The 25,501-nt window shown below is 40.6% G+C and overlaps 1 protein-coding gene across 8 annotated transcripts in view; it reads right to left on the reverse strand.

Annotated features, from left to right (window-relative positions):
* The window catches only part of magi2b (membrane associated guanylate kinase, WW and PDZ domain containing 2b), a 97,330-nt gene that overhangs the window by 3,160 nt on the left and 68,669 nt on the right, over positions 1-25,501 (reverse strand). For 3 of the 8 annotated variants that reach the window (XM_074676821.1, XM_074676825.1, XM_074676824.1), the window contains exons 7-21: positions 22,377-22,434; positions 21,562-21,683; positions 20,783-20,965; positions 16,969-17,483; positions 15,840-16,008; positions 11,084-11,115; positions 7,767-7,959; positions 7,530-7,645; positions 7,022-7,214; positions 5,171-5,410; positions 3,681-3,866; positions 3,156-3,450; positions 2,310-2,529; positions 2,064-2,207; positions 701-839 (exon numbers count right to left, since the gene is read on the reverse strand). In XM_074676821.1, the coding sequence (XP_074532922.1) occupies positions 701-839; positions 2,064-2,207; positions 2,310-2,529; positions 3,156-3,450; positions 3,681-3,866; positions 5,171-5,410; positions 7,022-7,214; positions 7,530-7,645; positions 7,767-7,959; positions 11,084-11,115; positions 15,840-16,008; positions 16,969-17,483; positions 20,783-20,965; positions 21,562-21,683; positions 22,377-22,434 (2,805 nt within the window). Of the gene's footprint in view, positions 1-247; positions 360-700; positions 840-2,063; positions 2,208-2,309; positions 2,530-3,155; positions 3,451-3,680; positions 3,867-5,170; positions 5,411-7,021; positions 7,215-7,529; positions 7,646-7,766; positions 7,960-11,083; positions 11,116-15,839; positions 16,009-16,968; positions 17,484-20,782; positions 20,966-21,561; positions 21,684-22,376; positions 22,435-25,501 lie in introns of all 8 variants that reach the window. The other 5 variants (XR_012598855.1, XM_074676827.1, XM_074676826.1 and 2 more) reach the window with 5 other exon arrangements.

Here is a 25,501-nt window from a genome sequence, read left to right on the forward strand (position 1 = left end):
TGAGTGTGTGACAGACTGATTTCACACAGTCCACTTCACAGCCCTCTTTAGGATGATTGTTTTATCTCCTCTAACCATACTGCTCTCTTACAACACACACAAGCAAACACACACCAATACACATAGCTGCTATTCTCTCATACATTAAGTCATGATCGTGCTGACACACATGCTTTAAATGCACAGCTTCACCGCACGGACATTAATCATTAGCATGAAGAGAGAGACATGCAGCTCTTTCACGAACCGTGTCTTTTGAGTGGCCCATTAGGAAGAAATAGGGGGAGCTTAGTGTGTCACCTTTCATGCACATGGAGAGGTTGGAAGGAACCATTCCTGAGGGAAGGCAAGTAAAAAGCCTATACCAATCATTAGAATTAAAGCAGAGATGTTAAAACACACACAAAACTGAGACAGGACTGTTATTTTTGTTAGAAAAAAGCTGTTCTTCACATAAAGACAAGATTAACAGGTGTACTGAGGATCCAGCAGTAAAAAAGCAGAAAGATATGAATGCCTGTTAACGTGTTCTTTTTTTACTTATCAAGATGAAAAAGTGAGTTATTCTGGTTAAAACAGAACTGCTCATCATTCTGAACATTCTGAATCTCGAGTGTGAAAGACAGAAACAGATCAGGTCAGAGGCTAAAAAGAGAGTGTGTAAAGGGTGAGACACAAAGAGACTGCATGGCAAACCCACCATATTCAGGCACCTGTCCTGTGCCTCGCTTCAGCAGCAGCCTGACCCGCCGGCCTCCTGCCTTGATGAGTTCAATGGCCCGGGCATGAGTCATGTCCCGGGTGCTGTCTCCATTAATCTCTATGATCTGATCCCCCACCTGTAGGGACACACACACACACACAGAGGATACAGTCAGTGTTTGTCAGCATCTGTTTATCCACACACAAAGTTGACTTTTCAACACAACTATACACTTTCCGTGGTGAGAAGGCCTGCCCGGGGAATAAGTGCCATTAAGAGCCTTGTTCGAGTGCAGCTCAAAAACACTAAGGCTCAGCAGAGGGTTACTAAGTCACTGTTTCACATGCGCTCCTACCTACTCACTGTGCTGCTTTCCTAACCGAGCAGTTATATCTGCTCCGTAAAAGAGTGGGTGGAGACAAAAATAAAGGAGTGAATAACAAAAAGGAATAACAGATTATAGGCAGAACAACAAAGCCTATGTTTTTAGATAAAATGACTTAAACACACATCTACATCTCTCAACAAAACAAAAATAATTTTCCCTTTAAGGGGCTGTGAGGATTTTGAAAGTGATCTTGAAAAAGGCTTCCTTTCAGATATATGCCTGATCGTAATCCACACTTTAAAATGGGATTACCAGCACCAATATTGCTGGTTACAGGTTATTATAAATTGCTTCTTCTTAGTTTCCTGTTCAGGTTGATCAGGACTGGTTTAATATACGGCACGTTAAGGTCTCTATGACAACACCACGTCGGCTGACAAAGTTTAGTAGGGAGAAGAGATTAAACAATTTCTGTGATTAATTTTGTAGTGATGGTGGACACAGGAGCCTATCTGTCAGACAGAAAAAGGACAGAAGAGCAGAAGAAAGCTCAATGGCTGATTAGTGATAATATTCATTCCAACCCACATGCAGCAGTTATTCTGCAGTGGTCTGTTCAAACTTAAGAATAATAAAATGAAGAGTGAGGTTACATTAGCATGTCTAAAAGCACCTGGCTGGTTTACTTGTTATGATAGCCTGCAGATACGTCAGAGCACCGGGCTGCCAATGTCGCTACTTATAGCCGGCTGCTACAAAGTTTCAAAACGTAGGGCTACGTAACTGTACTGATAAGTCTCTTACCTCAGCGCGTTGTAGACAGTAAAAAGTTGTCTTGAACAAAGAAAATCTGTTTCGATCCAATCTCCATTTTACTCCAAAACAAACACACGCCTCACTAAAAGTTATCCTCGACAGTGTGCAGAGACTCCGGGCCACAAGGTGGTGAGGGAGTGCAATTAAAACAGATCCTCCTCATAGCATCTTTAACAATGTATTTAAACCTTTTAATCATCTCGTGTGTCATCTTACCCTCATTCTTCCGTTGCGGATGGCGGGACCATCCTCAGCAAGCCTCAACACAAACAGATCCATCTTGTACTCTCTACCCCCGCGGATACTGAAGCCAAAACCTTTTGCGCTCTTCTCCAGCTCCACCGTGAAGTAATCGTAGTCCTGTGGGAACAACACAGTGCTCTCACAAATCTGACATACCCACCACTGCAGCAGAAAAATAACAAAGGCTACACATGGCATCCACTCAGTGTGCAGCTGTACCTGTAGTCTGAAGTCTCCAGGGATCCCCAGAGGGAACTGTGCAGCTGCAGGGTGCTGCCTGAAGTCCAGCAGGCCAGGTGGGTGCCTGTAGTCCAGCGTTGGGGGCTGTCTGTAATCTGTGACCGGTGGGTGGCGATAGTCGACTGGAGGTTGCCTGTAATCAGTGAACGGAGGATGGCGGAAGTCAGGTTTGACGTCCTGTCTGGCTTTGACCTCTGACCTGTAAGGAATGGTTAGAGAGGTTTATCTCATGAAGAAGATGGAGTTGATTTTAGAAAGCACTGAAGATGTTCTTCTGCAAATCATACGTCCATGTCTTCTTTAAAGTAAAGCTGAGCTGTGAGACATGTTGGAAGAGCAGGCGTGTGGTTTCAGAAACATCTAATTGGTTAACAGACTTAGAATCATCCCATCTGTAAAATAAGGATTAGTCCACAGCTGTGGTGAGGCTACTCTCAGTGTCCTCACACACACACACACACACACACACATCCACATATCTATGCATGCACTCACACTCTGATAGATTTGACATGGGACAGGGCAGATTGCTGGGTTCCTGCATAATAAAAGAGACACCTTTGGCTAAATTATTCACCAGCTCTGTAGGAGCTGAGTGGTGTTATGCAACAAAGTAGAAACCAGTGCAGCATCGCAGTCTGACTGGGAGGAGAGGTTTTTTCTGAATGTGCTGGCATGCAGGGAGAGAAAGTCTCACTTCCATCCACACGCTAAGTTTAACATCTTCTTCCAGTCATCGTGCCTTCAGCCACAAAGCTTCATAACACAGGCTGTTAAATTCCAACTCTGAGTCTGAACAAGAAACCCCTCTTAGTGCTGTCCTACCTGCCATCATGGAGGTAGAGCTGAGGAGGGAGGCCAGAGGGCTGGGCGACCGGGCTCTGTTGGGTTCCAGCTGGTGCAGACTGGGAGGCTGCTGGTGCAGGAAGGCCGGTTACTGTTTGGCTTGTCTGGGCTGGTATTTGGCCGGGCTGAACGAGTGCTTGACCTGCCTGAGCGACCGTTTGGCCAGGCTGGGGGCCTCCTTGGCCAGGCTGGGCTACAGGGCTTGGCTGGGTTTGGGGGCTGTGTTTCTGGGTCATTGGGCTCTGCTTCTCTGAGCTGGGGCCAGATTGAGACCCTGTGGTAGACATAAGGTGAGGCAAAGAAGAAAAATTACCAGAAAAACAATTTTTAAAACAAACTGAATATTTTTTAACAATGGCTTTTATTAAAAAACTCTAAAATGCGGAAACGTTTTTACAAAAGCATTATCATATGTTAGAAAACCTCAAAAGTAGTGAATGTTTCAAAAGTTTTACAAAAGCTAACAAGCTTCCTAAAGCTCACATAATACTATGCAGCACTTACCCTCCTCTGGTATGATGTGCAGTGTGACTGTAAGCCCAGCATCTTTAATGAGCTTGACAATGTCTGCGTGCGGCATGCTGATGATGGACTGTCCGTTCACAGCCAGGATCCTGTCGCCCACCTTCAGTTTCCCACAGCGGTCTGCTGGGCTGCCCTCAATGATTCGTCCAATTTTATGAGGCACAGCTGGAAACAAGCAATAACAAGGTTGTTGTCAAAGGCGATTGTGGAGAAAGATGTCAAAACATCACTAATAAAGTAAATAAAGAGAGAATAACTCTTTTACAACACAAGCCTTGTCTGGCTTTTTTTAACTGCAGCTTATAAATATACACCTACCATTTTAATATCAAACATCTGAAACAATCAGAATCTTCCAGAACTGTATAACTTCTTTGTGACAGTTATATCCAAACAAATCAAATACTTTGTTGTTTCTTTATAGAAAACAAGAGGGAGGGTATATTTTGGCATAACATTTTTTAGGGGGACACTGTTAAAAACTGAAGTCTTATGAAGTGTCTTTGTCTTATTTTAAGTAAAACTTGTCTTATTACACTTGATATGAGCCATATTTAACTTATCAGTCCATAAAAATGTCTTATTCCAAGTTATTTACAGACAAAAATTAGGTCTTGTAATAAGTTAAAAGAAAGAAAAGTTACTTGTATTGATACATTATTCTAGTTTCAAGCTAATTTTCAAGCATTTTTTCTTATTCCATTGCTAGACTTTTTTTTACTTGAAATTCAACCCTATTTTTGTCTCTAAATAACTTGAAATAAGACATGTTTTGGGAATGATCAGTTGAATGTGGCTCATTTCAAATATAATGAGACAATTTTTACTTAAAATGAGGCAAAAAGACTTGATAAGATTTCAGTTTTTGCAGCAGACACTTTTTGTCATAAGGTAATTTTTTTTAATAGAGGTTGCCAAAACTGCATTGAGCCTTTTCGACATGAATAAATAGGTGAATGAATAAAGACTTCAGCTTGCACATCATTAAGGAATCTATCTTACTTTGAGTTTCAAAAGATCTTTTATAACTCCCAAAGCTCAGACCAAAATAAAAGCATAAAAAAGATGTGAAGTCCAATTTGACTTCAGGAGCTTTTGGACTGGATCAGAAAAAGAATCAGTATTAATTGTTTGGGGATTTGAAGTCTAATGGTTGTTCAGGGAGCAGATCTAATAGATTTCGAGCTGAGTGGACATGCTGCACAAATACAACTACCAGTGAGTGGTCAAATATCTGATACCCAGCAAAAACATTTGCAACATCATCAATCACATTTCAGTCATTTTCAGAACTAAAAACAGAAGCAAACTCCTGTGATCCTGGACTGGAAAAGTGGTAAAGATAAAAGAGGGATGAATAAAAGCGAAAGCTTGTGAACACAACAGGGCAGTCACCACCCTCAGGATTGTTGGTCATTAGGAATTATAAAAATCAGACAGCCTTCAGGGCAGGAGACAGAGCAACTCACTGATGACGGTGGCGTTTTCCGGTCTGTTCAGAGAGCTAATGATGACAAAGCCGAAGCCTTCGTTCTCCTTTCGGTGAATGACCACATCACTGGTTTGCAGAGCGGATCCCTCTGGAGGAGAAGTGGCAGAAGGGATAGCGAGAGTAGCAGGGCCTGCAGCTGAAGCAGCGTCGCTACGTGGAGAGCTGTGCTGTGTGGACACCGAGCCAGGGCTGCGACCGTTCACAGGACAGAGTTCACCTGGAGGAAAAGAGGCAGGATGAGAGGGGAACAAAGAGGCTGTTACTGCAACGTGTGAACAATCAAATCTCAGTTACCGTACGCCTTGTCAGAGCTTGTTCTGATATACTGATGTAGATTTTGAAGCCTGTATTACACTGTTAACCCCAAAGTTCAAATTACTCAATTGGACTAAGCTATGAAAACTTAAAATTTGTTCGCAAGTTCGTTTTACTCAAATGTCTGAGTTTTCAGTGTTGAAACTGATGATTTCTGAGTAGATTAAACTTTTGTGACTGTTTAAGCAAGCACAACCTAAAATCATTAGTTTCTGTGACTGCATTTTGTAAGTGAGTGAGGAGTGGCACAGGATATCTGTGCTCCACACAACACAGACTGTTTGTCTGTGCGCCACAGCATGGACCAGCCTCCTCTGCTCCTTGTGGCATTGCTCAGCTGTCTTTGCTCTACGTGGTGTGGACTAGCTGTTGCGTCAAAAATAAATATATCTTTTTACATCTCCAAATTGGCAAAAATAGCATGATAGTCCAGTCAAAAAAATACTTTCTAAATATATTAACTATTAGGCAAACTGCAAAAGTCAGTAGGTACAAGATCACCTGTCGGTGCTGTGGGGCTCAAACGAACAATATTTCAATGTACCGCAGGGTCTCATACTTACTGCAATCCCTCCTCACTCACAATTACTAAAGTTATGAAATCAGAGCTGATTTTTGTTGTGACGGCATTTGTAACCACGAGTGAGGAGGGAACGCTGTACTTCAAAATGGTATTTAATTTAGTTGTCCAGATCTGCTTCAATCTTTGATTACTACATTTACTTAATTCATAAGGCAAATCTATGAATATCACATTTTTCAGTTTTAAGTAAGGTAAACTTATTATGTTTTACAGTGATATGAAACATTTTTTTTACATTACTTAATATTCTAATGTGTAACAAATATGCATCAGGTTTATTTGATTTAAGACATTCAGTAGAAGGATTTTCCACAATAATTGTAACTACTTAAGATGTTGAATGAAATTAGCTTAAGTTTCATATTTAATTACTAAGTTTTTTTAAGGTAACCGGTTTACAAGCATTTTCCAAGTAAACTCAACTTATCCGGGCTTACAGTGTACATGCAACAGTGCTTCTGCAGCAGCCACAAGGATTCTCTGTCAAAGACAAATTTTTCCTCTGTTTGTTCTCTTGTGTGTGTATTTGCTTTTCCAATTGCACTGCATTTCATCACAAACCATAGAGCCCTCTGCAATGCTTTAATAAACAAAGCATAAATGAGCATAAAACAACATTTTTCTCCTCTCAATATTTGTAGTGACATGTCTTCAAGTTACTTTAAAGGAAAAGTTCTCTCAGTGTTTAAGTGACTGAAAAACACACTGGATGGTCTCTGAACTCCTTCACCTTCATGACTTTATAAAAACAAAGGCTCTGAGTAAAGCTAACTAATAGTGCTTCTGGCAGAGATTGTAGGCATGTGTTTTTTTTTGAACAGTTGTTTTGAAGTTAGAGTTTGTGTCATGTGCAGCATGTCTCCCTGTCTTCAGTTAAGTGTAAAAAAAAACACAAACAAAAAAGAGCAACACAATAAAACATGTCCTCACCAGGCATCTGCACTCTCCTCCTGACAGTCAAGCTGACTTGACCGTTGCGAGCAGCTGCGTGCATCAAGTCTATTACGTATTTGTGTGGTTTCCCAGCAACCACGTTTTTATCCACGGAGATGAGCTCGTCCCCAGGTCGAAGCCGCCCATCGCGCTCAGCGGGAGTGTTCTCTATTATGGCACCAATAACAATCTGTTCAAAGACAATCAATATTAGCAGCATAGATGAGGATGAAGATCAAAGTGCCTCGGCTGGTTTTGGGTTTACATGCTGTTTACACACAGTCAAGTTAGCAAGGCGGTACTTCAGTATGGGAGGTACTGAGCAGTTAGAGTGTCAGGGCAGTGTTAGAAAGCCAAGGTGCACGTATTTGTCAATGTCTGTGTGTGTGTGTGTGTGGAGGTTGTGTTGACTGAATGGAGTGTGAGATGAAGTTAAGTGGAGGTCAGACGAGCTTGCTCTGTATGAGGTTAAATGTGTATGTGGTCCAGCCCGTCCCATACGAGCCTTGTCGCGGGCGTCCGGACTCACAGCCTGCACGGCCTCGTCTCCCCCCAGGATGCGGAAGCCAAACCCGGTCTTCTCCCTCAGCAGATGCACCTCCACCTCTTCATACTCAGGACCTGAGGAAAAGACACAGACGATAAAAATCAACTATTTCACTCTTTCATTCATTTCTAATCACCATGTTGGGTGCATAGCATATCAGCCTAATCCTGAACATCTAATGATCCAATTACTCACGTCGGCTCTCATAGATGGCCCTTGACTTCTCATACAGGTCGTAAGGGTCTGGTTTGTTGAGATCGAAGCCCTCAGTGGAGTCAGGAACAGATGTGCGGTGCTGGGGCTGGTTTGGGAACGGTGTACCAGGCGGCAAAACTGAGCCGGACAGGTTTGCCTGGGGGCTGCCATGTGGATCCCACTGGTCGGGCAACTATAAGGAAAACAATTTAGCAATCTATTGACATTTTATCAAAGTGCAACAGTAACTAAAGGCAAACTTTTGGACATGTTGAATGGCAGCCTAGGTTCCTTCTCTCACACTGTCTCTCCTGGTTTCCTGCTCCCTTCCCTGCCCTATCCTCTACAAATAAAGCTGTAAAAGCCCAAAAATATAACCTTAAAAAAAGTGAAAAAAGAAAAAAATAAATATCGAAGCAAAGTTGAGACACGTTTTTCATTCAGACACCAGAACACAGCACAACTGGCTTGCTAATAAATCTGCAGCCTGCAGCTGCACAGCCTGCTAACCTATAAATCATCTGCAAACATCACAAGTCACCTACATAACCACCACATACACCTCACTCCATACATAAATACCTCCACGCACTGGAGCGGTGTGTTATAACTCAGTTTGCTGCCTTAACAGGAAAGAAAACGCAGATTAATGGACATCCTTAATACCTTGCATTACAACCTTTTTTGTGATTGTTTCTAGAAAAATAAAATCATCCATTGTCAAGGCTTTTGTCTGAATGCACCATTCTGATTGGTTGAGATGTTTCTGACCTCTGAGTCAAGTGCTGTGACTGATAATGCATTTCATAACCACCATGACCTCTGATTCATTTTCAGCCACACCAAGCGCTTTGGCACTTGGTGCTGCATCTTCATAGAATAAGACAACGAGAGCACTTTAAGGATACTATCACCCTCCAACGTTTTATCTACTCTGTGTCTCTATGCAACATCCCCCCATTCACTACACAACTGCAAACTGCTCATGACTGTTTTGCCTTTTTGACTCCAAAAGTATACCGTATCTATATTTAAAGACATCAAAAGACAAACTGTGTGTGTGACATTTTTCTACAGTAAGTACAAGAGTTGACATTTATTCCTATATTCATTTATATTTAATCTCCAATTCACATTTTTTTTCACAAAAGTTTCTCTTTCTTAACTTGTACTCTCACTGCTATGACAGCTTCCTTACAGGCTTCAGTTTACTCACAGCGCTTGTGAAAACTAAATTATGATGGCTGCAGAGTAAATTGTACTGATTCAAGGAGTAATTTCATCGACGTAAAAGCTGTCTTTAAAGGTAGAGTCTGCAGGATTTAACCTGCTTAACCATCTCCTAAAGGCCTTTTTACATGTGAGTCAGTGTCTGTGTCTGCCTCAACCATCTCCTTAGCCTGGATGTTGATGTTTTGGTTGTATCGGGACGTTTCTGGGTGGAGAGTAAACGTAGTTACCACAGCCAATCACAGCATGCCTAGTGTGCAAGTGCCTTGCTTGTCGAAGTAGCAATCCTGTGGCAATGATATTAGACATAACACGGAAAAAAAAACCCACAGCCAAAGTAAAACGAAACAACAAACAGATAACACTTTTTCCTAAATGAGGGTGAAGCTTGGCTCGAGTTTCACTCACTTTTGGGCACTTGGAGAGCAGCTTGGCGAAAGAGTTGGCTTTCTGCTAACCAGGTACTTGTCAGATACCCATGATTAGCTTGTGCTAACATGTCAAGTCAGGTGCACAGCTCTCAAGTCCCTCCCCACATAAAAACGGATGCTACAGGTGGTTGCTGGCCCTGTGAGAGTGTTCACATTGTCAAAGTTGGAGGCTGTGGGTGTGCGCTGCTGCTGGCACTGATCCAAGGAGGAGGAGCCCAGTTTGAATGTTGTGTTTACTAACAAGTAACGAAAATTTCTGCAGACCCTACCTTTAAACATGAAATGAAATAGGTTGCCTTAATGTGGCTTAAGAATAATGGCTAAATAATAATCTTTATTTTAATTAGGGATGTGTACCTTTAACATTTGAAATGATATGATATCAATACCCAGTACCTGGTAATCAGTAGCAGTACTCAATGATACCGATTCTTGGTACTTTTTTGTTCAGGTGGTAAAAAATATCAATTCGTTAAACAATAAATTATATGTTTTACTTTTTAAATTTAACATATTTATTCTTAAATATATAACCTTGTAATGCTGTGATCATGTCAAGCATGGAAAATCACCTTCTCATCTACTCCCTCACAGTGTCAAGGATGCTTTTAGGTACCTAACATGGTACCTAATTCAGTACCCATCCCTAATTTTAATGGTAGGTTTCTTGGTATGGAATGTTCTTAATTGAAAGCTTTTTGTGTGATAATAATCAGATGGAATAATAAAAGCAGGTCACAGTTGGTGCCAATCCACACATGACAGACCATGCAGGCACAGACTCATATGTTATTACTCATCAAGTGAGCAGTAGGAAACATCACAGCACAAAAACACAGATTCATTTCACTTAAGTTGGTTCATATATGTTAGACATGAGTAAGAGACGTAGAAAAAGAATAAATGAGCACAATGTTAAACAACAGCTGTGGCTGTGCCCATGAAAGAGAAAATCTAAACTGAGAAATATTTACTAAAGATGGTAAAAAGACTGTGAGCTTGCTGAAATCTCTTCAGATACCTAATGGATGTGAGCATGAAGGCTTTAATCACTGATTCTGTTTTCAAATCCTACACACTGCATGTAAATGAGGTGAAGTTACAATCAATGAGGAAGGCTAACCATAAGCAGAAAGCCCAGGGAATAATGCTCAGGGTTACTAAGATGTCCGACTTGTAATAAAGCAAATCTGTATTATCAACTCAGGAACTTGATAAAGAAGAAAGCTATCCGTCCAAGGGCGGACATGATAATGAATAAAAATCAATATTCACAATTCAAAGCAGAATGAGATGAGATTCAACCTGTCTGAATAAATATCATGGGTGACTGCTGATTGTACAAGCAGCAGCAGCAGCAGCAGCAGGTGCAGTTTAAGTATGACTCTAAAGAGCTCTTCCCCAGCTGGTGAGGTGTGACTTCTGATGTGAGCAAACCAATGAGCAGGTCAGGACACGCTGGCTCATTTCACAATAAGGCAGAAGCCAAGCTCCAGTGACAAACACTGATCTTGCACACTTTTGTCTTTCCTCTCTGCTTCACCAAACAAATCTGCTCCACAAACACCCCCACCCTCACCACTAACCCCCCACCTCTCCCCCAGGTTTAACACACAAAAAGAGAAACAGAGACACAGTTGGATTTAGTGGCTGTACCTGTTTGGAGGCCTTCCATGGAGAGATGTGACCTGAAAAGGAAGGAAAATTTTGAATTAACAGATCATCTGTGACAAAATGCAGACAATTACAACAACACAGGAACATGCAAGTACAGTGGAGTCTTTGTACAGAGATTTTTGTGAATGAGATTTTATTTAAAGGCTTGCAATATCTCCAATTTTCTCTTAACCTGTAATAAAAAACTCTGTTTGGCTTATTTCATATCCCTCTGTTTTGACTTTGTTTGTGTAACTCTTTCTAAATGAGTTTGGTTGTTGCATTTGTTTTCAACATAATTACATCATTAGCTGCAGGCAAAATCACAGACTTCCTCCCCCCAACACACACAAACGCACACTCAAACACACACACACACACACATACACGCAAACAGACATTCAAACACACGCATACATTTGTCTGTAAGTCATGTTTTATCTGCATGTAGGAAACAGGGAGCACCCGCCATCACAACAACAGTGTCATCTGCAGAGCTCCCCTGTGACTCCACTGAATCAAAGACACACCACGTTTATGCTGCAGAGACCTAAATACATACATTTAACATGGTGGGATCACGTGCAGAGGCTGCTTTGTTTGAACATGCGGTCTAAATCTTTACACATGTGGACAGAAACATATAAACACACTCATGAAGCACTGTGGACCCCTGCAGCATGGATTATGAATCCTTAAACAGATGGGGGACTTGTAAAATATTCTTTTGAGAATCTTGACATTAAATATTTATTCAGTTTATGAGATTTTGCGAGAAATGTCAAAGAGCACGGCTGGATTTTATTTATGGCATTACTCTGCAACCATTTCTTTCAGGCCTAAGCTCTCACCAGCAAAGCTTTCTATAAGAAACAGCAAACATGGATGGATGTCTTGGGATGGAGTGATAAAATAGTCCTCCTCCAGTTGATGTAAAGACAATATAAGAATAAAATTCCTTTTTACCTTCAGCCTTCTTTTGCTCAATTATAGAGCCATTTCTGCAACAGAAATGTTTTGCCAGTGAAAACTGTCCCCTCTGTGTCTGTGAGCTTGAAGGAGAACTCCAGAAGCCCAAAAGAGAAAAATGAAAGCCCCTCCATCCATGGATGCCATAAACATGAAGGGAGGTTTGAGGGGAGCTGTCTGTGGTGCTGAAATGATTCAGCACAGCAGCAGCAGAGGGAAGGCTCTGTGGGAGGCTGGGACTAATAACCATGTTCTGCAGGGAACACGGGCCTTTAGGGAAGCCTTTAAGGAATTCTAATAACTCATTCTCAGGGAACTTTTCTTTGTGACCGCTGAAGGAAATGAGCATAAGCTACAAGGCAATTGTCTACTCACATTAAAGAAAGGCATCATCCTCACAGATGTATTTAAGCCTCATTTATATGCAAATTCAATTCATCAGCGCATGTGCTGGATGTGCGAAGATGAATGTTGATGAATAACTAATGACCAGTAGAGAGGCTCTCTTGCCAGTCAGAGGACAGCCAGTCTGGCAGGCCAGCCTCTCAGACTAGCCCGCTGAGTTCTGGATGGCCTTCAGATCGGCCTGATTGGCTTGTGAAGCCTGACACCCTTTTCTCCACAGCCATAATCTGCATGCTGATTGGTGGAGCAAAATGTCTCTGGTCTGTGGTTGGCTCTGCTTCAAACGGGGATGTCAGGGGATGGAGCTGTGAACACGACCAGAACTCAGTGGAACTCTGGCAGAGTGCCCACGCTACCACAGTCAGACACAGTCACACACACAAACACACACACACAAACAGAGGAAGCCTAACACGCTGTCTGTGTTACACAAAGAACTGATACTCCGAGTCGCACATCTCAAATCATGTTGTGAGGTTAAATTGCTCTGATGTTTTGCACCAGAGTCCTACTTTCCTTAAAACACAAGCACGTTTTAATTTTCACTGACATTTTGCACGACTGAGTCACGGTGAAGGACCTTGTCCTCTCTTTCACCCTGCACATACAAATACACACACACACACAGAGTCACAGTGGGCATGTCAGGCTGATAGTCCCCGTGGGGCTGTTGTCTTGAGTTGTTTCATAGAAACTGTTGAGATGAGAAGCATGCATGTTTGGCAGATGAGGGTGATTTGGCACGTTAGCTTAGTTTTTCTGATGATAACTGTTGCAAGGTGTTTGTATACGTGTTGATATAAGCACACATTAGTGTGTATGACTAATGATGAATACGACTGTGTGTAAAATTTCAGTGTCCTTTTAAAATGGGCCACTTCACAATGTAACACAAGTGTGTGTCTTTGCAAAGGTTAACCACCAGGTGGCAGATGCTGGCTCTGTATGGTCATCTGCTGGGCTGCTCAGCACCACAACATTTTGTCTCAGCTGCTCACGTACACATGCTGACGTATAGTCACACACACACACACACTGTCCAGAATCCTGCTAAAACACCCCAGATACTCATGCCAACATAGATTAAGCTCTATTTAATGGTCATCAATTGAGTTTCATTCACTAAACAACATTTAAAATATAATCTATTCACTGGGCCTTTAATAAATCATCTTTATCTGTCATTAGTAGACCATAGGACACGACACAGGACTGGATAAAAATCTGTGAGCCCTCCAGCACTATTTTCATCAGCTAGTCTGACATGTCATGGTATATTATTTTATTACCTTTTTTATTGCTTTTCAGGTGCTGCAATAATAACTCCTGTCACATTTCCATTAATTTAACCTGGGATGCACAATAGGCTGATTGTTATCTCTTCTCATTAATTATAATCTATAAAAACAAGCAGTGCAAAAGAGATCATATATAAAATTTCTCCTCATTGTTCCATTAAGATCAGTGAGTATTTACTTTGAACTGGTGACATTTTATCCCTTGAGAAATGATAAAAAGCAGCCGTGTGAAACAGTCAATAGAGAATCAGGGTTCCTTTGCTTGAATCAGACTGCTGTGTGGTACAATCCAATTCTGATCCCCTGACCAGTACACATTTAAGAAAACCAGAGCCAGAGCACATGTCATAAAACTAAAACTTTCACTCTCATTTAACTTCCTGGCAAGCACCCAATCCTGAAACAGACAAAAAGGGGGACAACGACAAAACCTCAATTTAGTTTATACCACTCTGAAATTCCCTTGTTCCTTTTTTGTGCTAACATGCATTACATTTCTGTTACTTTATGTTTTTAAACAGATTTCATTCACTGTATGAGGCAGATAAAAGGATGAATGTTGTTTCAAAGATTGTTTGGAGCAACTCAAGCTCAGCTGCAATGCAGTGTGTGACTATGATTCGATTATTCAAATTTTGTGGAAACCTTTAAAATCTGCATTACAATAATCTGCCAGTAGTAAATGTTTGCTTTTCATTTCAGTGAGTGAAGAAGGAAACATTCCAATCTGGAAAAGAAACGGTCCCCAAGACAAACACCAAAATGGGATAGTGGGTGGCCAACCACACACGGAGACAATCAACATACTTGCAAATTCAAAACAACAAATAGGACTGTGAAGATTTTCAGCTCTTTTTAGCCCACATTTTCATTCAGTTACAGCTCTCCCCAATGCATGTCAATCTGAGAGTCCAAAGGCATGCTGTTTGTTGAATTGGAACATCATCATAAAGAGTGAAAAGCAGCCTCGACTGGAAGTAAACACAGAGCTGTCCCACCCGTAATGGCCGGATCCACTTAATCACTCAACTCAACTTACTGCAGCATTCAAAATGCTCTCCTCTTTTCATTTTCCTTACGCTTTAACACCTCATTGTCTTTAATTCCCTCTGGTGTTTCCACATCCTGTTACAGTGGAAACATCAATGACGTGTAAGTGATGAAACCTCATTTGTAAAATACTGACAACACATGGTGTGACACACGCAACACTTCCTCTGACATCTGCTCACGCTGTTTTTGATCTTAAATATTTCTGAGCACTCTCTCTGGATGACTCAGCTCATATGAAAAAAATGTTATCTTCCAGTGTGTGTTTTCTAGTGTTTGATGTTTCCTTTGATCGTTGTAAACAGCAGTGATATCATTCCCCAAGGGCTACAGTAAAGTGTCCTTTGTTGAACAACAACTAAAAAAATAATTGGTTTGTGAAATAAAACTTAATCATTCGACTTTTAGGAAAACAGCTGTTTGGGCAATGAGCAGTACAAGAATATTTACACCAAGTTTGACATCAAGCAAAACTCTTCATCTTGCCTGAAAAGTATTTAATATTCCAAAAATAACACCTCCTCCAGAGACTGAAACAAAATCCAAATAAGGCCCACTCTGGTTTGAAAGTGTTCAAAAATAGATCATGTCTCTGAATGATCATAATCAAAATCTCTTTTTCTCTTCCAGCTCTCACTGTCAACTCTACTTGACTCCCTTTTCTGTAGAGATGCAGCTGGGATGAGAATGAGAAGCGGACTGCACCCTGAGGTATCTGGGAAGATGCTTTTGCACTGGACCTTTCAGTATTTCTGCTAAAAGGCAAAACTTATGAAAATTTGTTTTTAGATCGTACTGTATTAACTGTTCTAAGGATAAACTGATCAAGAAAAATGATTTGATTCTGACTTTGGAAGAAATTTGAACCTTCAAAAGCAACTGTTAAGACATGGTAGTTGTGTGTAATAGCACAATCAACTGATCAGAAGAACTTTTCAAGTCTTATCTGTCCTCCACTATGAATCAATCTGGCATTCGAGTATTTGAACTCGTTAAGAAACAGAAACATGGGCAGAATATTTTCTTTTTCTCACCTGTTCCTGCTCTCTGTATGAGGAGTGTGGCCTCAGCTCCCACAGGACATTCTTTGAGCATCTCTACTACTCGCCCATGTCCTGCTGCAGCCACTGGCTGCTGGTTCACCTCCAGGATAAGGTCTCCTTCTATCAGCCCCGATGCTGCCTGTGAGCCTGGCTCCAGCACCTGCACCACAACACAGCACCAAATATCTCACATGAGATAAATTCTCTTAGTGTTAGTTTTTTAGTTTCAGCACAAACATTTTAAATCCAATCATTTATTTATGGATACTTTATTTGCCAAATAATCATCCGGTCATGAATTTGAGCTGCAGTCAAACTAATTCAATAGATTCCTGATGTTAAAACATTTTGGAGGAGGATCACCTAACTGGATTGTGCTCAGCCTTCTAATCTAAAGATACTGGCGTGAAGATTTTCTTATCCTAGATAATCACAACAGATGAAAGAAGTCCCAGAAACAGATGCAGTCACCTTCCTTAACGTTAGGCTTCAATTATTTGTTGAAAAGCATAGGGGTTGAAAGCTTAACAGCAAATAAAGACTGATGTTTTCAGTGGTGCCGACTTTTTAATGAACAAATACAATAGAGACTAAAATTAATATCTTTCTCTCTCATAAATCTTCTCTTCTATTCGATTTATTTCTCACAGCCTGGTTCACATGTAGGCACATTTAAACTTGTCATCATTTCCATTACAGCTTTGCTGCTCATTTATCTATTTATTTAATCATGCATTTGTGCATTAATTGATTTGGATTACTTTGAACATTTTGCCTTTATTAAATAAGACAGCTTTAGAGAGAAAGGTAACTTTTGAAGAGATAGGGAAAGTGACAAGCACCAAATCTGGTTGGGACCTGGAATTGATCCTACGACCCCTGTGATACCGCCTCCAAAGTTTAACTAGTGATCTTTTTTTTTGGGACCTTCTTGTCTCTGTTCATTTATGAATACAAACTGCATCTTAAATGGATTACAGGCTAAGCTTTTTTTTTTAACGGCAGATCTTCAGTTAAAGGCCAAGCCAAAGTTATTGTACAGCACGGCTTAATTTCATATGGATTAACAGGTCAAAACAAGTCTGATCACTCCTATTTCTGAACGGGTTTGTCGTAGTACCTGTTTTACTCGCTGACCAGTGGGACTATCTGCAATGGTGAACCCAAATCCCTCTGACCCTTTCACCATAGTAACTGTGAGAAGCTCTGCTGCTTGTGCTGTTGCCCCAGCACCCCCTGAAGCCCCCGAAGGAGCCATGGACATGTCATCATGAGGTGTTAGTGCTGATGCTGAACCAGGTGTGGTGGGCGGCAGGGAGGAGCCATCTAGATGCGTGTCTCCAGGGTGTGAGGCCAGAGCCTGAGAGGGGAGCTGGGAGCTTAACGACAGGTACTCCAGGTAGGGGTCATAGCTGGTTCGGCCATTCACAACTAGAGGGCGATGCTCCAGGCCAATGGGTGTCATGGAGCTGCTAGCTGCACCACTTGGGTCCTCGGGGTCAAAGGGCAGAGGATAGCCTCGGCAAAGCACAAGGGTGACACTCTGGCCAATCGGTACGGACTGGAAAAGCTTGACAACGTCTGCGTGTGTGGTCCCGAGCACACAGATGTCATTAATGTAGACGATGACATCACCTGAGGAGGAAGGAGATGACAGCTTCAGTCACATTACTCACACAATGGGACCATGTTCATGTGTAAACATACTGTGCTGAGGATATACTTTTTACCATTTGTTCCTAAAAAAATCTCACAGGTCAAGAAAATCCCAAACAAGTGGAGTTTAATACTGTTCACAGAGACCTGTAGGATTAATCTCAACTTAAAAAAAAAGGTTAGTCACGGCTAGTTTTAGGTCCAAGACATGAAACACCTGTCTTAGTCTCCATACAACGATCCTGTCAAAGAACTTTGTGCTGTATTCATGTTCATCCTTTCCAGTTCATCCATGACATTTTCCTAAAAACCTGTTATCACGTTGAGGTGAAACAACTTACAAATGTGACACTTTATACTCTGTGATCTCTGCTGTAGTTTGAACGTGTGGAAAGTTATGGATTTAAGCTTTAAAGTCACAGCCCCATGGCAAATGCAGCTGCCTCAAATCCTCTATTTCACACTTCTGAAGGCACTTTCTGTCACACATGCAGACATGCACGTGCATGTGCACGCCCATAAACACATGTCGCACATGTCCCATGCACGATCATACACAATCCCTCAGAGCAATGCCGCACAGCTCAAATAGGCCAGCTAATCTCAGGCAGGGAGTGCCTGTGTGTCACACTGTGACTGCGTGCATGTGTGTGAGCGGCTCCGGCAATGTCACACAGAGAGAGAGGAGCAGGCCAGGAATCTGAACAGAGAGAGAAGGGAAGGATGAGGGACCAGGATAGAGGGATAAAGAAAGAGAAACTGGAGAGCAAAAGAAAAAGGATGAAAATATACTGAGGCTGAAAGCAGAGAAGAAGTGTCAGATGACATGGTTAGATAAGGAAGCATAATAAAGGGTGAGCCAGAGAGACAAAGAGAGAGATGAGGATAAAATAGGGAGAGATGGATTCCAGATAAAAGAGAAACTGATAGGCAGAGGGAGAGACATGAAAGCAGGGAGGAGGGAGGAGGATTCCCAGCTCTAAAATGAGCTACGAATAAGCAGTTTAGACACTAACAGTGCCAGACATGGGGCCAGCTTACAGGTTCAAAGCATACTGTAGGTCTTTCACTGAGTCTGTGAAAATATTTAACCCAGCAACATCAACTCTTGACAGTTCGGACCAACAGAAAGTTTGTTTTCGGTAAAATGTAAAAAAATATCTCTGTAACCTCCAGAAGCAGACTGTTAAAGACTCACTGGGTCAAATGTACATCCTCAGTGGTTTCTAGCTTTTTCACCTCTCAAACCCAATCACTTCAGTCACAGTTGTTCATTTCTGTTGGACGTATTTCAAAAGGCATCAATCTTACACGTTTTTTTTTAAGAGGGTTTATCATGCATATGCCAGATGTCAAATTAAAGACGCTATGAGGAGGATTTGTTTTGCGGCCCGGAGTCTCCGCACACTGTTGTAAATAACTTTTAGCAAGGCGTGTGTTTGTTTTTAAATTAAGTGGAGATTGGATCGAAACAAATTTTCTTTCTTTAAGACAAAATTTTACTGGATACAACGCGCCGAGGTAAGTTATTTAAAAGTACAGTTACGTAGCTCTACATTTTGAAACGTGACATCAAGCAGACGAAGCCGGCTATAGGTAGTAGCAGTTTATATTTAGCGCAGCTGGCAAGCAGAGCTAAAGTAACCTCACTTTTCATTTTATTGATAGACTCTCAAGTTTGAACAGACCACTGCAGAATAACTGCTGACTGTGGGTTGGAATAGACATTATTACAAACAGCTCAGCCCCTGTGTTATGGAGTAATACAGCCTGAGCTAAAGACTAATTAGCCTTTAGCTCAGGCTGTATCACTCTCCTGTTTAGCTTTTTTCTGCTCTTCTGTCCTTTTTCTGTCTGACAGTTAGGCTCCAGTGTCCACCATCACTACAAAATTAATCACAGAAATCACTTTCAGCAGAGATAAAACACATATCTCTGTGTTTTATCTCTTCTCTCTACTTAACTTTGTCAGCTGTGGTTTAGGTCTCTGTTGTCATAGAGACCTAAATGTCTCGTAAATCATTCTGGTCCTGGTCGACCCGAACTGGAAGCTAAAAAGTAGCAATTCAAAATAATATGCAACCAGCAATATTGGCGCTGATAATCTCAATTTTAAGTGTGGATTACAGTCTGGCATATTTCTAGAAGGGAGACTTTTTCAAGATCACTTTCAAACTCCTCACAGACCATTTAAGCGGTTTACTAAAAGCAGTGGTATTAAATTAGCATTGTATCCCTTTCTTATGCTGCATGTGTAAAGGTTACATCTACTTGTTACATTTTTGTTATTATACTTTAAAACATAAATGAAAATATCAGTGTATCTGTGTGCGCCTTATTATTTTTTTTTTATAAAACTAGTACCACTGTTGCTTGTGTAGTACTATCCCACCAGCAGTGCTGCTGTATGAGGAGAAATCTGTCTCTAATGAAGTAGGTGTTGTGTGGGTTGGTGCAAGTTACAGCTGATCAAATCAGTCAAGCTTAGTGTCATTAAAGCAGAACATCAAAGTGCACTGACAGAGCACACAGTGTGTGCTGGAAGGGATCCGAAGTCCTTGTCTGGGACACGCAGTGCTACAGGCAAAAAATAGGGCAGCCCCATTATGCCACCAAGGGCCAATGACATTCCCTTTGAAGATGAATTGGTTTTTTTGTGGGGAAACAGAAATCTCCACCAATAAGTTGCTCATTTTTAATAAGTGCTTAAGGAGTTCCCAGAATACAACTTGTGTTCACATCACTAGCACCATTCATTTATTTTATCAGCTGTTTTTGAGTACTTGTGAAAGACCTTTAAAAGATTAAAAATATTGTTTAAAAAAAAAAAGTTTAGGCCCTCAGACAGAGCTTAGGTACCAACTTCAAATTCCCCTACAGAAGAAATCAATGTTTCCAGCTTAAATCCTCAACCACTGAACTGATCCATACTTTTTATCACTAGATCCTTACTCCATTGGTAGAAGTACAAGTATTACCTTAATTTGAAATAACACTCCACAAAATTTACTCTAGCTGAGTTGCTGTTTTGGTATGAGAATTATTGACAGACATGAGCTGTCAGGCAGGTATGAATCTGCTTGAATGAAATGTTAACTCTGCCACTGAAGGTCCCTGCTCGTGGTCTGCTGTAGCAGGAAATTATGGTCCATCCTGCTGAGGTGTCAGAAAAATGACACTGTACTTCAGCACCTTGATACATATAGAATTACAGCAGTGGCACTCTAAAATCTGTCAAACCTCGATTTATGTCTCAACCAGTTTTGTAACATCGTTACCTGTGTCCATCTTCCCGTCCTGAGCAGCAGGTCCCTCTGGTATTACACTCTTCACTTGCAGAAACTCATCTGGCTCATCACCCCCTATGATCGTGAAGCCAAATCCCATGTTGCTCTTCTGCAGGGCTGTTGACAGGAAGGTGCCCTTCAGCTGGGTTGGGTCCCTTGTAAACAATGGCTTCTCTGCAGAGGGAGAAGGTGAAGACAGGAAGAAGTTTTAGAACGATCAATATTTGGGAACTTGCAGCTTTGTTGTGACACATTTCTGTAATCATGGCAGTTTGAACATAACCTTCAAAGAATTTTACTTTGTGTCTTTCTGAATCAATCAATCGCTGATTACATAAAAAGCTCATGAAGACAAATGAGCCTCAATGTTTGATAATTCATTGGAGATGTGAACTTTTCATTCGGGTAAAGCAGTGCACTATGAACTAATCTAGTTTGTCCTTATATGTGTGCCTGGATTAGCCCGATAGCTGCCTCAAGGCGAGCATGTTCTGTATCCCACGCTCTGACAGTTATTTCTATTAGACTCTGTGCATCGTGACATTGTGCATCTGGGCTGTCAGATACTCATGAAACAGCTCATTATACTGAATGAGGGGATCTAAGCAAACATGATAAACTTCTCAGTGTAAAATAAAGGATATCTTTAACATGAAACCTATGAGTGTGTGTGTTTTGAGGCTCCACATGTCATTCAGCAGTTCATGTAAATTCTGCTGTGCAACCTGTATATCACTACATGCTGCACAGTCTACAGAATTCATAAGTACCTCTGTATATAGTGGGCAGTGGGAGAGCTGAGAGTCCCTGGCTCTGCATCTGCCTCTGCTGCTCCAGACGTCTCTTGGCCTCCAGGACTGGGTTCTCAAACTGAGTTCTTCGGTTGATGTGACTTAAAAGCCAAAACAATGGAATAAAGAGGAGGACGGGTGAATGTTTTCACCAAGTGTCTGCTGGTGTATCAGTGTTTCAGTGTGAGTCTCTTTAGCTCTCAAACAACAGATGTTTGTAATGATGATGGGTAGCTGCTGAGCCTCACACAGGTCATATTTCTGCAAACTGCTCAACACCAACTCACAGCAACCTGAACTTTAGCTCAAATGCTTTGGGCATAGATATTTATCTGAAAACAGTAGAAAAATAGAGCAGAATGCCAGTGAATATTGATTGCAACTAATGTTTCTACTGAACCTGTGAGTAAGGTTGTGCAGACAATAAAATAACACTGGAATAAAGCAATAACCTGATCCACAGTCCTTGTCTGCCAAATTAATGTGTCGTTTAACTTGTTAATAATTGTTTTGTTTGTTCAGTCTGCCTTGGATCTACCTACAATATGTACTGCAAGTTAAATCAAATCATTCACAATTTGTTTCTCATTAGATTTAATATAATTTACCCATTAACTATTAAATCTAAACTACAATCAAATGTTTAAAAATGTTTGAGAGGTAAAAAAAAGCATTTTATTTTCAATGCAACTAAATTTAAAGTATCAGTCTGAACACGGCATTGAAAACCACAGGACCGCATTCCTTTGCTTTACAGCCGAACAGCAGCTAACCAAGTCAGCTGGGAGACTTACTCTACATAGTAGCTGCCGTAGATGGGGTCATCTATCTTCTCCCAGCCATAGGGCAGCTCTGAGAGGAAGGAGAAAACAGACGAGGGAAATGAAGTCAGTTTATTCTGAGAGCAGAGGAGGGAATGTACAAACTAAATTGAACCAGCGAGGGGAGACAACATGAATCTCCCAGCTCACAGCAAGTTGCTCCCAAAGTGCCCCTTATTAGACAAACAACACTTCGATCTGTGGCGATGGCTTCTTCATGGAGACAGGAATCACAACAAAGACATCAAGACAAAACAGGATGCGGAAAGAGCATCCAAATTATCCAAACATGTCCTCTTTCCATCTCCTTTTTTTAATACTAAAATGTGTGCAAATCATTCACAGCCTACGTTTGCTACACCCAACATGTTTGTTTCTAAATTCTTCACCCCCAAAACTGTTGTATTGTCTCCTTCCTTTCCCTCCTAGTTTTTTGTTTCTATCCAGCTTTTTCACTGAATTAGGCTCTCTTTATCTATTGTAAAAGAAATGGGTCACGGTACGGCTAAATTTCTCGAATTCAGTGTTCCATCCTTCTTTTCTGCTTCTCTGAACTTTCCACTGAAACGCACACTTGTACTTTTACACTATATATGCTGCATTATAATGAGATCTCTTTGCGTGCGTGTGTGTGTGTGTGTGTGTGTGTGTGTGTGTGTGTGTGTGTGTGTGTGTGTGTGTGTGTGTGTGTGTGTGTGTGTGTGTGTGTAAAATTAGAGTTTTTTCATCTTTGATATACACATTTCACTCACACAGAGAGAAAAAAACTGACCTCAGAATACAACTCAGCTAACATAAAAATAAGCACACCCACAGAAACAACCCATCTGCACAAGCTGTTCCCCTCCCACTCAAACATATACTGGGAGTACAGTGAAATACCACCCTGATTAGAATTCATCAGCTGGCTTTCTGGAGAGGTTGATCACCTCCTTTATCATAATTCATCCTCATGTCTTGTATCAAGGATTAATTCATGACTAGGTCTGTGGGAGGGACCTTTCCACGGGGAAATAAAACAAAGCAAGAGTACGAGAGTCACACAGATTCAAAGGTGGCACACTTACTGTACATGGCATCACCTGGTTTGGCATTGATCTTTTTAATTACATCTAATGTGCAGTACACACATCCAAAACATATCAAAAGGAAGATTCAAAACAATGAAAACCTGGGAAGCAGAAAAGGGGATCTGTGTGAGGAGAATGAAAACAGCAAAATAAAGAAGAAAAAGGAGGAGTGTGTATAATGGTGTGATGTCTGATTTGTATGGAAAGGAGTGAACAGTAGTAGTGGCAGGTGAACCAGAGAGAGAAGTTTATCTGCCACACTTGTCTCGCTTGAAGAGCTGGGAATGAAATGTGCAAACATATCCTTAGCACTGTGTCCTAACAGCATGTGACCTGAGCGAACATCATTAAAATCAACTAATGATATATTTACTATTTAAGTGGCCTATATGGAGGCAAACAACAATGTGCCAAGCAATAGAGTGCCACACGCTGTTTTGAGTCTGATGCCTTGTTTCTGTTTACCTCCCTGTACTGTGGCTCCTGCAGACAAAGAGCTCTCACTGAGGACTGGGTGAGGATTTACCTGTATGATACCCTCATACACAAATAAAGTGGTTGCTGGCTGGAGGGAGAACACCATGGCATTTTTGGAAAATGTTGATCTGAATTGTGTTGATTTCAGGGCTTGTTAGCTTTTTAACTTGTTAGCTTTTTAACAACTTGAAAAAAATAAGCCATTAGTGATATCGATGTCTGTGACTGAAGTTAAAAGTAGGAAGTCAGAAAATACACAACTGATGTAGTTAGTTCAAATGACATGATGGGAGTGTAGGCAACATTTGACACATATTGTAGACCAGGGGTGGTCAACCTGCGGCTCGCGAGCCACATTCAGCTTATTGCCTTTCAGTGTTTGGCTCTTAGATCCATTCATTAAAAAAATTATTATATTGTTATGAGTAGTGGTGTGCCAATCAATCTAAAATAATATGTTGATGCCAACGTTGTGATCAGTATTGATCAATACTTGGGTGATAAGATTGATACTTAAGTTTCAGTTTCTTTTCTCTACATCACTAATGTGCTCATAGCTATCTAGATGGATGGTACTTTATGTCTTCTGCAATAAAAACAGAAATTTGTCTTTGACACGGCTCCAAGTACGAATTGAAACACACTTACAAACATAGCAAATGTCGCTTTGAAAATTTTATGTCATTTGGTTTATGTGTTAAAGGAAGTGCGTTTTTGATGTGGCTCTTTGTAGTACACTGGTTTATTCTTAGTTTTTAGACTAATATGCCTATAAGTCCCATTTAAGTATGTTCTGTTTTTGGTCGATAAAAACTTCACTTCAGTCTTTAGCACCTCAGTAAAAAGTGGGTAAATTTAAGTCATGTTACTATTTGGAAAAATCTCTCTCTAAACAAATTCATTTAACTGAGCCACCTTGGTTAACGTTGTATCAAGTGTTCAAATCTGCAGCATTTCACTCTTGCTAACACTGTACCCTTCAATGAAGTCAGACTGTCACAGAAATGCAATTCTCCTATTTTGACAGATTAGACTCTCAGTGGGGGAAAAATCATAGATTTTTAATGTGTTGTTGTTCACCACTAACAGTTTCATCTCATCACTGCTTTATTAAAATGAACTTAAAATACTTCCACCACAGCTGTAAATATCAGTTGTGAATCGTCATCAGCTCTAAGAAAAAATATGTTGACTAACGTTTGTCAGTTTCATGAACAAAATAAATACTGGTCTTGGTTTATTATTTCAAAAAAAAAGAAAAAAAGTTGTTTTACACCTTGTGTACATTCTGGATTTGGAAAGTTTGAATTTTCCCTCTAAAACATTTTGTCTCCAGTAAAAACATATATTATATTATATTATATTATATTATATTATATTATATTATATTATATTATATTATATTATATTATATTATATCAAATTATATTATATTATATTACATTACATTAAATTATATTATATCATAATTGATAAAATATATTATATTATTACTTAATATTAGAAAAAAACGTTTATACCACAACAGTTCAGAATTTATATCTTGATGTA

The sequence above is a fragment of the Halichoeres trimaculatus genome, unplaced genomic scaffold (assembly GCF_033239565.1).
Source record: "Halichoeres trimaculatus isolate MK-OKI-2021-1 unplaced genomic scaffold, fHalTri1.1 fHalTri1_scaffold_10, whole genome shotgun sequence".
Taxonomy (NCBI): domain Eukaryota; kingdom Metazoa; phylum Chordata; class Actinopteri; order Labriformes; family Labridae; genus Halichoeres; species Halichoeres trimaculatus.